The sequence below is a fragment of the Nycticebus coucang genome, chromosome 3 (assembly GCF_027406575.1).
Source record: "Nycticebus coucang isolate mNycCou1 chromosome 3, mNycCou1.pri, whole genome shotgun sequence".
In the NCBI taxonomy this organism is placed as follows: domain Eukaryota; kingdom Metazoa; phylum Chordata; class Mammalia; order Primates; family Lorisidae; genus Nycticebus; species Nycticebus coucang.
In genome coordinates, this window is record NC_069782.1 from 146,727,867 (window position 1) to 146,740,967 (window position 13,101).

The window sequence follows — 13,101 nt, forward strand, 5'->3', positions numbered from 1 at the left end:
TCGGGAGGCTGAGGCAAGAGAATCGCATAAGCCCAAGAGTTAGAGGTTGCTGTGAGCTGTGTGATGCCACGGCACTCTACCGAGGGCGGTACAGTGAGACTCTGTCTCTACAAAAAAAAAAAAAAAAAAAAGAAAGTTGACTATTAAACCTACTCGCGTGGGGTGGGGGTGGGGGTGGGGAGGATTCCTTCTTTGGAATGTAGTACGCTTTAACCTTTAATAAAACTTTGGCCTTGCCTGCTAGCACCTGCTTGCTCTGTTCATTCATTCTGTTAACTTAGTACCAGTCACCATTCTTCGGTACAGGGAATACAGGGACCTGACACCTGCTTCCTTAACACGGAATAGTAAGCACCATTATATATATATATATATATATATATATATATATAACTGAGAACTCGCAGTTTGAAAATCTAGTCTTTATCATGAAAACTATTATTTCTGTGACTATAAATCAGGATACAAATTCCTTCGGTGTAATAGTATCCATTAGAGTTACTGAATTCCAATAAACGACATTCTCAAGTAAAAACTGCTTATGTACAGCCATTTTTATAAAGACAGTTAGTATTTATCATGAAAATCATTACTTAGGCCAGTGTTTCTTAAATAGCCCGTGAGTTGTCACTGGTCGACTAATCTTCCCCAGTCCATGAACTAAATCCCTGGAAAAGATCTAGAAAGATACCACTTAAATTCCTGGCCTGGATTAACATCTACTGGTGATTTTGATGTCTAATCAAAAGCCATGTTGATTTTTCCTTAAGTTTTGGTGAGCTTCTTGCTCACAGAAGTGTGGGTAGGGAATAAGAATCTTTTATCCTTCTAAAATAAAAAGTTTAATTTCATAGATGTATGGCAATGCTGCCTGGGTCTATCATTATCTATAAAAATATGAATTGTTTTCTAGGAAAATAAAAGGAATTTAAAATAATCAAGTATTTTTTAAAAGTGTTTCATACTTTCAAGTACAAGATTTTCCCAAATAATACAATTTCCCCCATATTGAGCTTACCTTGAAGATGGCATTATATTTGAAGCCCTGAATTTTGCTGTAAACGGATTAGTTGACTCATAATCAAAATAGTCCTGACGATTTTCACTAAATGCATTAGGTGATTTCAAGTCACAAGGACTGTCAGATCCCCCATTGTGAAGTTTATCAGATCTTCGGCTATCTTTTTTTCCAGTAACTCTTTCAAACAGGCTAACTTTTTCCCTTTTTTCTCTTTTATTTTCTTTTCTTACTTCAATTGATTTTGAAAATAAATTCATGCTGCTGTCCCACGATTCACTGCTTTCTTCAAATGGATTTTTCTTCCTTGGCAGTGTTGCAAATTTTTGGGGTAATGAAGCAGTCACATTTGTAAATGGGTCATTTTGTTTTCCGAAAGACAATTCACCTTCATCCACGATGCTGTCAGGTTGGTTCATTTTAGAAGTATCAAAGCTTAATGTTCTTCTGTGTGGAGATTTGAGACTTCCTACAAACAATTCTGTAGTTAGTACGTCAGCAGCCACACATTATCTCACACTACTTGACACAACCTGTGTATATTCTGCTGCTTTTAGAATGAGAGCTATTAGCTGTGGAAAGGTATTAAGCTTAAAAATAACCAAAGAAAACAATCTTAAAATGCTAAGGCACATACCATGGAATACTATTCAGCCATAAAAAAAAAAATGGAGACTTTACATTCTTCGTATTAACCTGGATGGAAGTGGAAGACATTATTCTTAGTAAAGCATCACAAGAATGGAAAAGTATGAATCCTATGTACTCAATTTTGATATGAGGACAATTAATGATAATTAAGGTTATGGTTGGGGTGGAGGAAGGGGAGAGCAGAGAGAGAAAGAAGGAGGGAGGGGTGGGGAAAGGAGGAGCAGAGAGAGGGGAATGGGGCCTTGGTATGTGCCACACATTTTGGGGGCAAGACACCATTGCAAGAGGGACTTTACCCAACAAATGCAATCAGTGTAACCTGGCTTATTGTACCCTCAATGAATCCCCAACAATAAAAAATAAAAATAAAAAATAAAAAAAGAAAGCTAAGGCACAGCAGTCAGAAGTATTTAGGCTAATAACAATTAGTGTATAGTTATACAATGTAATAATTTATTCAACTCACAATCATATAAGTCTATAATGTCAAAACTAGAGGTTCTGCTTAGCCCCATAATGCTAAGAAGTCTCAAAAGACTTTTTTTTTCTAGACTTAGCATTAAATTTACTCCTGAACATGTTAAGTTTTTTTCTAGGGACTTTATGATAAAATGGATTATTCACTTACACTGTACGCTTCTGAGACAGAAGAAATAGCAGTTCAAAAAAAAGCCAGGCCATGAAAGGAGCTGAGACTCATTTATTATTATCAAATAACATAAATACAAATGCCTTCAATGAACTTACCAATTTTAGATATAGCAGTTAATATTATAAATCACTAAATTTAGGAAATACTATAGGAAATATTGTAAATCAATACATTTAGGAATCCAAGTGGTACAACTTGTATTTGTAATTTGTATTTTCTAGCATCACAAGTTGAACTTTTTAAAAACTTTTACAAGTGTGGTCAGACCACGGAGGACACAAGTGTATTTCAAACCACTGCGGATACAATTAGCAAGAACGTGTGACTTACCACTTTCTGGAACCATTCCAAAGGAATCTATCTGGCGTCCAAGAAGATGTGTTTGACCTATGGTGCTACACTTCAGTTTCTCAGAAGACATGTGGGACCCAGATAAATCAGACATTGAATGCGCTGACGAGAGTCGCTGAGGACCCAAAAGAAAAGGCTTTTTTGGTTTGGATTTCATCTGCATTTCACCACTTGAAAATTCAGTACTGGCATCGGGCATGTGAGTAGTTGGAATGATTGCAGAAGATGTATCAGAAAATGTCCCATCATTTTTTCTACCTTTCATTTTATCTTTTAATTTTGCAAAAGGAGATCTTGTTTTGTCCTTCATTGATAAGTCAAACATACTTGCTGTCATGTTGTTTCTCATAAATTGAATATTGACCTTTATCTCACCCCTGTTTTTGGCGCTTTTTCCTTGTTTGGATTCTAATCTAAACCACCTTAAAGAGAAGGGAAAATGGGTTGTAACATGTAACGAAGAGAAGATATTAAGCGCTGCTATACTGGTACACAATTAGCTTTTTTCGTCAAGGCAATCTAAGGACTGAATGAGAATCTGACAGCCAGACTATTTGCAGTTTTACTCAGTGTTTGATTTGAAAAAGTGATCAGTTTCTGTGATGAAACGTATACTGAAGGAAAAGGGTTTTTTTAGTAAGTTTGCTAATGTTTTAAATAATCTTTTCTTTTGTAATCTGAAAACCATTCATCATCAAAAATTCCTATCAATGATAGCTGATGCGTTTCCACATAGTGTAAGTGTTGCTAATGGCCTGAAAATATTTTTAACATTAAAAGACACTCTTGAGGCAGAGAATTTTAAAGAACTCATCAGCACAAATTATTTTTGAGTACTATAAAATGACAAATACTGGGGACATTATAAAAAAAAATCCATACTTAGCCCCTATCCCCAAATATTACCCCCAAATATTACTTGGATAAAAGTATTAAAAGAATTTTATTAACACTGAAGACTACTACATATAGCTTGCTGATCATTAAAACTAGATATAATTTAAACATATAAAAATTTTTTAAGTTTTTAAAGAAAAAATAAGCCTAAGTACTTCCTGATAGATAGAATGCTTTGCTTCATTTACTACAGCTACTGTGACAACACTGAATAAAAATTACTTTATAAATAGAGATAAATCTTACACTTGTTATCATTTCAATGTATTGCATTGCCCATATTTAAACGATTTATAACAGAAAAGTTTATTTTGGTATCATTTATAGTATTTTTATCCACGAGAAATTCTCCAGTTGTTGGTGTCACAGTGGTCATCAGGCCACAGGGCAAACAGCCAAAAATGGGAAAATCAAACCTAGAAGAGAGTTTCTACAGTGTGTCCACATTACATAGCAATTGAGCATAATATCCATTCCTGCAGACAGGTTATTATTAAATATACCACTAATTGCGTGTAACAAATTTTCTTAGCCACAAGGGAACTCTTGATCTAATTTTCTGTTAGTTTCTTTTTCTTTCATTGTTACCAATAGGATATGCTAGGAGATTACCTTTACTGTAATATATATTAAATAGTAGACTGGTTAGCAAGTCTTCCCAGGAAGAACAGAGAACTGGCATATTTTATAGAGACAGACACACACACACACACACGCTACATCTCAGCAAGTAACATGCAAGAGAAATGTTTTCTTGATTAACTATTTTGAAGCAATTTAATCAATGAAGAGATACTTTCATCAAAACTAGCAATTTTTTAGAATAGAGTATCATAGAAAGCACTAACCTGAGACCCTAAGCTGAGGAAATGTATTATGAGAGACAAATGGTAATATCTAAAGAAACAGGAGCTGGAAATAAGAAATGGTGGCATAAAGTCTGTAGAACAAAGAATCTGAACAACATAAAATTGGGCACTCAAAAGCCTAGAAATTAAACAAGGTTATACACCCAACAATTAACTCACAGTTTTGGAAATCAGAGCCATTTTCAATAGGAGGAGAAATACTTGTGATGGATGGTACACGGATCTCAAAAATGTTTTCTAACATCTCAGGCAGAAAACATTTCTCACAGAAAATAGGTGAACACACTTTGCAAGAAAATGACCCAAATCAAAGTGTCTGGGAAGAAAATAGACTAACAACCCAAAAACTGGAAGGAGGAGAGGGTAGTCAAAATTCACTTAATTTTAGGAAAAAAAAAAAATCCTCTCCTTTAACATCCCTATTTCACTGATGAGAAAGTTGAGGCACAAAGAATGAAACGTAACTTCCCAGTGTCAGATTAACGTCAATAAGGGGGAAAAAAATCTAAAGTTGATGAATAACATCTGCAGAAAAATAGAAGTTCTTTCTTATTTGATGAACTACACATGTTAATACAGTTAACCACATGGCCGGCACACATTTCAGGACAGCGTATTCAATCAGGAGACATGACAGCTGAAAAGGAAAACAATGCAATTTTTCTATTACCAGAGTGAAAGCTCCATGAAGGCAGTTTGCCTTGTACTAAATAAATGTTTATGCAATTTTTATTTCTAGAACTATAATCTTAAAATAAACAAGCTACAACACTGTGCATGTGTTTTGTATTGTTTTGATTTTTAGTAGGAAATTCTTAAGACCTAGGTAAGGTTTTAAAGAACAAAGTCAGTGTTTGAATACAATTGTAAAGACAGTATAAGCTCCCCCCACTCTTCCCTGCCCCCCACCAAGAAAACAAAACTTTACAAAGAACTTCAACAAATATAATTGAAAATGTAGGAATGACAAACAACTTGAGCTGCTTTGTTTTGAAACTGATATAACAGGGAAGCCTAAATGAGATCAAGAATCATTCCAGAGATAGCATTTGTTTTCCCAGGCTCCAGGAAGATAAAATGAAGACACAGCACTGAGGGCTTACTGGATTAATGCTGACTTTTTTTTTTTTTTTCCACCTCTGGAGTACTGGATTTAAACTGTATATGGCCTCTGTTCAATTTTTAGTGGGCACAGGTCCATGTTCAAAAACCACTACACATGTGGGAACTATTCCCAAGCAAACGGTGTTGTGTGGTCAGAAATGGGATGAGATTGGCAGTGCGGGTGCCAGAGGCCAGGACACAGGTGCACTGCAGAGACTCGTCCAGGCCCTAAAATCTGCATAAGTTTGAGTCATATCTAACTCTAGAGACTCTGATTATTACTTTTCATGAGCACTAAAAAAATGAAGAAAAAATCGCATCACCTACTTCTATTGTAAAAAATCAATATTATATAACAGCATCAATGATTTTACCATTCTATTATTAAACATTGCATTATTGCCTTAAATCTCATGCCAGAACCCAGCCAGACGTCTATTAAAAAGAGAAAGACAGAAGTTCTCTTTCCAAGCCCACTCAGAGGTTCTGGCTCAGGCTCTTTTTCCCCTTTCCTCAAAAGAAAAAAGAAGTATTCATTGTCAAAGTATAAAAATCAGTAAACAAGTTTTGGCCCTCACATTTCTTCGCCTATGGGACACAACTGGAAGACAAGCTGTAAATACGTATCTTCAGGATCAAAAAGTAAAATGTGTCACACCTAACAATTTCATGGGACTTCTAAATCAGCTCTCAAATCAGTTTTCTAAAAAGCACTTGGGATATGCTGACAAGGTTTAGCAACGTGTGGAATATTAAATATCTTTCTTGCATTACACGGGTGGCTCAAGTCTGTCTCATACTGTGCCATATGTACAGCTTTGCTAGAAAAGGAAGCTATTAAATATATTAAAAAAACAGAAATATTACCAATAAAGATACCTCATCAAATATGTGGTCCCCATTTATCCACAAAGTAAAATGTTAAGGGTTTAATAATACCTGAAAATCACTTTGACTGCAATAACATCACAAGCCCTCCTGATAAAATTTAAAAGCATTTTCCCCTTAAAAGTTCTAATCAATTTTATACAGTAGAAAGGAGAGAATTTCTGTAGAGAGACTGACATTAGAGTGCGGCTCATGCCAAAATTTATTCTAACTGTGATGCAGTCAAAGACAAAGAATAAAATAAAAAGAAACTTAAAAAGGTTATTTCATTCTGAGAATCTCTGAGTTCATACTTCGGCCTACTTTCACTTGGAAAATTTATGTTTCAGAGAAAGCCTGAAATATGTTATTCATTAATATTAAAAATACTATAAATGCAGTAAGAAATTTGAAGTTACACTATACTTAAAAGTTTACATTCACAAAACACTTTAAATATTATATATTGTCACCCAAAATTGACAATCTGAAACAAATTACTTGGTAATTACCCATTTTTCATTTTAAATTTGATGATGAACCCCTCATGGGAAACTCAATGCCACTTTTTAGGTATTAAATAATTTTATTGTTAAAATCTTGATTGATATTTATCTTCACACTTCTTAAAAACACTTTCTCTTCCTTTTTCAAATATTTTCATCTCTTCAACTAACTTAAATATTTATCATTTTCCTCTTGCATTCCTAGTATTTCTTATCTTTCTACTCTTTTATTCAACATATATTAAATCTTAGGGAAAAAATACGATACTAAATAAAACAAACAAAAAAAATTGCCAGAGAAGCTTACAGGCAGACATGTATAGAAAAGAACAAGAGATAGTTGTGTTAACATATAAGAAATTAATTTGAACTTCAAGAAAATTATCATCATAAAAAAGTTTTTAAAAGGGTAAAAAGACTCAATTATGATAGAAACACCAAAAATTATTTTAGAAATCTGAAGTCCTCTCATAAGTTCAACCTGTATTTTTCTCCCATTAATTCCCTTAATGTTCTCTCAAACTAAAAAATTTAAGGAAAGGGTGAGTTCTGAAAACGCATTTTTTTCAATTTAAGACACAATATCCTAGTATTTATATTTTGATTTTTCAATTAAAATATATCTAACTGAAGCTCAAAGTCATACTAAAAGGACCATGCTTTCATTGAAGATGTCATTAAATCATTTCATCACAAGAATTTATCATCGTCTCCAAATCTTACAGCATTCAGGGATGGGGAACCTGCGGCCTTAGGACCACATATGGCCTTCTGGGTCCTTAAGTGTGCAGCCTTTTGACTGAATCCAAATTTCACAGAACAAATCATTTTATTAAAAAGGATGCAGCAGAGAAAGATGAAGCTTTTCTTGCCTCTTCTGATGTTTAAAAAAGAATAAATAATCTTGAAATCAGATGGCTGCGGGCTCCCCAAACACACTAGCTCTGCAGAACTAATTCTGAAGTAATACGAGAGCTCTGGTATATGGCAAATTCAAAGGAAATGTTAGCATGTTCAAGATAAGATGTTTGTACATACTTTTAAAACTTTTAACAGTTTTAGACTCCATCAAGTTGTACTGACTCTGCAAAATGGGCTAAAAAATAAAAGCTGTGAATAATGCTGCAATGAAATACTGAGTTCTAAATCTGGTCATTTATCTTTTGACAGCCACAGAGTTCAAAATATAAAGATTTACATTGGCAGATTTAATTTTCTGATCTTCCATTTCACGGAAAATTGTAACGTGTAAGGATCATAATTTGTACACATATTAAGTTCTAGTTGGTCAACACTGTCATCTAGTCCTCTTAGAGAGAAACAATGTTAATTTACTTAAAATCCAGTGCAGAATATTCAATTAATGATTCCGTTTTTAAAATTCTCATTACAAGGGCTATTTTTATTTCAGATTCATGCAAATACGGTGCTTCAAACTGGGTCATATTTCAACCCAAAAATCCAATGCCCCAAGTACACAAATAATTGCCAAGAACAGAAAACAGATAAATGATATAAATTCCCCAAAATTCAAAATAAATTACATAACTTACTCTGTTTTCCTTCTTTGTTTGTCCTCAAAGATGTCATTGAGATTGATTGCCACCTGCCCTAAAAATTTATCCAGACCCACCAGGGACCTGTGCATAACTATGAGGAAAAGAATGTATTTCTCTGGATTCCCCTGCATTAGCAATCCAGGTAGCTCAAAAGAGGCCTCTTCCTTCCAGACTGGCTCAAGGGTTTTCTCAGCTACAGAGGTGGAGTATTTTTCCTTGCCCAGCTGAATTATAGTGTATGTGTCATTGGTGCCACTTTTGCCTTTTGGCTTCAGATCTTTGGCTTGAAGCACTGTGACCTGCACGTGGGTTGGAAACCACTTTTGGGCTTGCTCGGACAGCATCATTCTGTCCTTTTTCTCTTTACAGAGTTCACAGGCGCAGGCAGTGCCCCTCCCGGAGGGAAAGCCTAATTCCTTAATCACTGCATCCTAAGGACCCTTAACGGAGACAGGTTCAGGGCTGCTCACTTCCCAAAGGGTAATGTTAAAATGCCTCACTGGGGCAGTCTGGGGACACGGCTGCTCTGGGTGTGCCCTTTCCTCTGGAGAAACACAGGGGCCCACCATCACCTGGCCGCGCCGTCCAGGCCTCCGAGCGGGCCCCTGCGCCTCGCGTAGCCACCTTCCCGCGGCGCCGGCCCGGGGCACGGCAGTCGGCGGAGGGCGGCTCCCGGGCCTGCGGACAGGTGAGGCCTGGCCACCGGGGCCCGGCGGAGAGCCGAGGCGGCGGGAGGGAGCCCCCGCCCCGACTCTGTACCCCCGGCCTCCTGCCTGCCTCCTTGCGGCCGGGCGGCCTCGGTCTCCGTGCCTCCCGCCCGCCCCGCACCCGTCCTCGGCCCGGCCCGGCTCCTCCTCCCGACCCCGGTAATACGAACCGCCTGCGGCTCGCGCGGCCTCGCTCCCTCAAGCAAACCTCTCCCTCCTCCTCCTCCCCCTCGCCTCGGCTCCTCCTCTGGGGCCGGGCGGGTCGCCCGAGGGTGGAGTGGGACGGGGGCGGAGTGCGACTGGGGCGAGGGACGTGGCCGCCCCGGCGCCGGCAGGACGCGGAGCCGGCCGCGGGCTGCCGGCAGCGGGCGCGGGGCTCAGCCTGGCCCGGCCGCCGGCTCCTAGCACCCGGCGGGCGGCGACGGCACTTCCGGGTTGGCTTTCTCCATGTTGATCTCGGGAACGCGAGGGGCGGGGCCTCGAGGTCAAGGGTCAGTGCTGCCTGGTTGCCGTGGCGACCGCGGCCGCGCGGCGCGTGCGTTGTGGCCTGGGGTTCCACGCCCGTAGCTTCAGGCTGCAGGAGCCTGGCCCAGTGTTGGACCCTTGGGGAGGAGGGGGCCTGTCAGAACGAGCAGAGGGGCCCTGCGGCGAACTGGGGACTGCTCCTGAGAGGAAGTCATCAAGTCCCCGGAGACTATCCGAACTAGGGACCTGTGAGGGCGGGGAATCTGGCTTTGCTGTACCCTGAATGTACCGTACCTTGCGTGGCAGTGGCTTTGGGTAAAATAATTTTATCCTATAAATGATGGTGGAATGTTTCTCCAACCTTTTATCCACTCTTCCCTTTTGGAAAAGAGAAAAGACCATCATTTGACTGGAAATGGCATCCCTTACCCAGGCGAGAAGAAAGCAGATAAAAGATTACAAAAGTAACAGAGATGAATAAAGAGCTCGGTGGCACTGGACTAGCGTCAAGACGTAATTCTAGCCCCACTTCTGGCACTACCAGCCTGTGACCTTGGGCAAGTCATTTTACCTCCCTGAGCCTCAGTTGTTTGCACACGTTAAACTGGGATCTTCGTGGTGTCTAGGACTCCAGCCTGACTCCGTGGGCTCATGTCAAGAGATCCCTTTGCCTCTATTTGTCAGTTGCAAGAGACATTTATATAGACCTCTGTTCCCTTAAATTCTGTTTATATGTCTTGTCTTCCCAAGGAAATTCTAAGTCTTTGGACTGCCTTGCATATCATGCAATCCCTTCATAATGCCCAGCATACAGTAGACAATTTAATGAATGACTTAAAGCCTTGTTTCCCTTTGCAAACCTAATTTTGAGGGTAAAGCAGTATGATAGACGAAAATGTATTTTTTTAAGTTAAAATATCCATAAAAGTGTAAGGTATTATGTTTATCGTTTTCAAGCAAAGTTTAAAACTTCTCCGTTCAAGGCAGAATTTTCCATCCCTGGGAGACAGTATGAAAAGGCCATGTGTGGAAAACAGAACAAAATCATCATCCTGCAAATATAGCATCTGGATCCCAGAGTGCGCAGTTGTCAACTTTAAAGAAAAATACTCTTAGGGATTTTTAAAGAGTACATTGGAACGGTCAATAGTGGAATTTCACTAGGATCTCCGGGGAGAAATAATTTGACACCTGAAACTTACCAAAACAAAATAAGCATCATGCAATAAAATTTAATTAAGTTTAGAATTTTTATAAATTGCATTTTTAAAAGTCTTCATGTCTCTATTAAAGGTTTTAATTAAATAAACAATAGGCAATTAATTATATTAGTGGATGTGTGTTTCTAAAGAGCTTAAATTGTTTGGTAAGCTTTATTAATGATTATAAACTTGTTTACAAGTATCATTTCACTCATCTCTGAAATATAGCCATCTCTAGGGTGGAAATTGGCAGCAGTAGTTCACAGCAAGGCAATAAATACTCCAACACAATTCAGAGAATACTCCAAAGGCAAGAGCTGAACAACTGGAATCACTAACCTCTCTTCCTGAAGCACCTAAATTTTTTTGAGTTTTGGCTAGAGCCAAAATTGTTTAGTTTTACTACCTGGTAAGATCAGAAGTTATGGCCATGCTTTTAAGCTCTAATTAGAAAATAATATATTTTTTTGCCCCTGGGGGAAGCAAATAAACCAACCAAGCAAATGAGCTAAACCGAATCTGGAATTGCATTATAAAAAAGAAGTGATTTCCTATAGAGATTTTGTTAAGAGAATAAAAACAAGGACAGTTGAGTTAAATATATGTATGGTTGGCTCATAGTGAAAAATAATGGCAACTACATAAGATCTAGGTGGATCAAACTGGTTCTACCAAAATATTGTATTAGTTTTAAAATTCCTTTTTACTAATTTTGAAATATACATGGATAATAATTTTAAAAGGAAAGAAAGATTGCCTACATACAGACGACATACTAGAGTTGAAGAGAGTCAACTTTTTAAAATTATTCTGTGTCTAATGATATAACTGGAAATATTTGGTATGATTCCAAAATCAAGGGTTTGGGAAAATAATGTATTTGATAAAAGGAAAGTGCTGAAAATTCTAATTTTGAACTGTTACAATGCCTGTGGAAATGAGTAAGAATTATTTGACCAGGAAGTTAAAATAGTCAATATGTATTCCCCAGAGTGAAGAATCTCCCAGATAAAAATATCTGTTAAGTGCTTCACCTTTCAGTGAAGTCCCATAAGGATACTTTTTTATTCCAGGCATTGTGGAAGATTTTCCCTTTAGACAATAGCATCTCTAAAATCACATCTTGCAAATTTGTAGAACAATTATGTTTTCAGGGCTTAAATAGCCCACTGGGTCAAGGGTGTTAATGCTCCCATACACATTATGTAATGGATATTACTTATTTTCCAGATGGAGATTCAGAAACGTAAGGGCAGCAAAAAGCTTCCCCAAAATATCGTTACAATCTTCGGAGTTCGAATACACACCCCCTCTCAAATATATACATAATTGAAATATATATAAGATTCATATACTCATGACAAAGCTCCAGAGGTGTGCTAGAGATAGAAAGATATATCAATCTGCATGTAACCAGTCAAAAAGGAAAAGAGTTGGCAAATTGGTTTGAAATCATAATAGCAATGAATTAGTATTTGTGGTTTGGGGGTGATTGTTTTGTTTGTGTCACTGGGCTGATTAATTTGTCTTCTGGGATTGGGTGTTACATGGACCCAGTTTGTGATACAAGAGAAACAATATGGTACGCAGTATAAAGAGCTCTCCTTAGCAGCCTGAGTCCTAGTCCCAGGTCAGCCTATTTATAACTGGCTACATCTCCTTTAAGGAAGTAATTTTTCTCCTTTGGGCCATCTGTAAAATAAGAATCTATTAGAGCAACCACCAAAGCTTCCTCTAACTTTTAATACTTCTAAATAGTACAACCACAATACAACGAAGCAAATTGCATCATAATTATCTAATTGAATTTGGACAGTATCCTAAAGCAGATTTCCTTTTAATGTTAACTTATTAATAAAGGATCCTCTAATTCAGGAAGAAAAATTCTTCAAGATGTCCTGAGAAAAAGCGCACTCTCTCTCTCTCTCAAATAAAACTAATTAATGATCACAGGAAGTAAATATGAATTTTATTAACAGGACTTATAAGAGAAAATTGACACCAACAGCTCAAGATTTGAAAGACATTACATGTAAATGCAAGTGGTTTTGAAAAGCCTTAAACTTGTCACTAGGAGTAACAAACATAACTTCTCTTGGTATTATTTGTAGCTTTTCTGAACTATTAAATATGCCAAGGACTGGTTAAGATTTTGTAGAGCAAAATACATATGTGCACAGACCAATGTTTTGTGTGATAACCTCTCAATTTCCCCTTCATAGTGTTGTACTATTTCTGCTGTACAACTTTTGT

At 37.7% G+C, this 13,101-nt stretch overlaps 1 protein-coding gene across 4 annotated transcripts in view; it reads right to left on the reverse strand.

The window, feature by feature from the left end:
* Positions 1–9,063, reverse strand: part of RAB11FIP2 (RAB11 family interacting protein 2) — a 48,312-nt gene extending 39,249 nt beyond the window's left edge. For all 4 annotated transcript variants that reach the window (XR_008378959.1, XM_053585411.1, XM_053585410.1 and 1 more), the window contains exons 1-3: positions 8,469–9,063; positions 2,652–3,094; positions 1,019–1,487 (exon numbers count right to left, since the gene is read on the reverse strand). Coding sequence is in view for 3 of the 4 variants with exons in the window: in XM_053585411.1 (XP_053441386.1) it covers positions 1,019–1,487; positions 2,652–3,094; positions 8,469–8,821 (1,265 nt within the window). In the remaining variant the exon portion in view is untranslated. The remainder of the gene's footprint in view (positions 1–1,018; positions 1,488–2,651; positions 3,095–8,468) is intronic.
* Between the last annotated feature and the right edge of the window lie 4,038 nt (positions 9,064–13,101).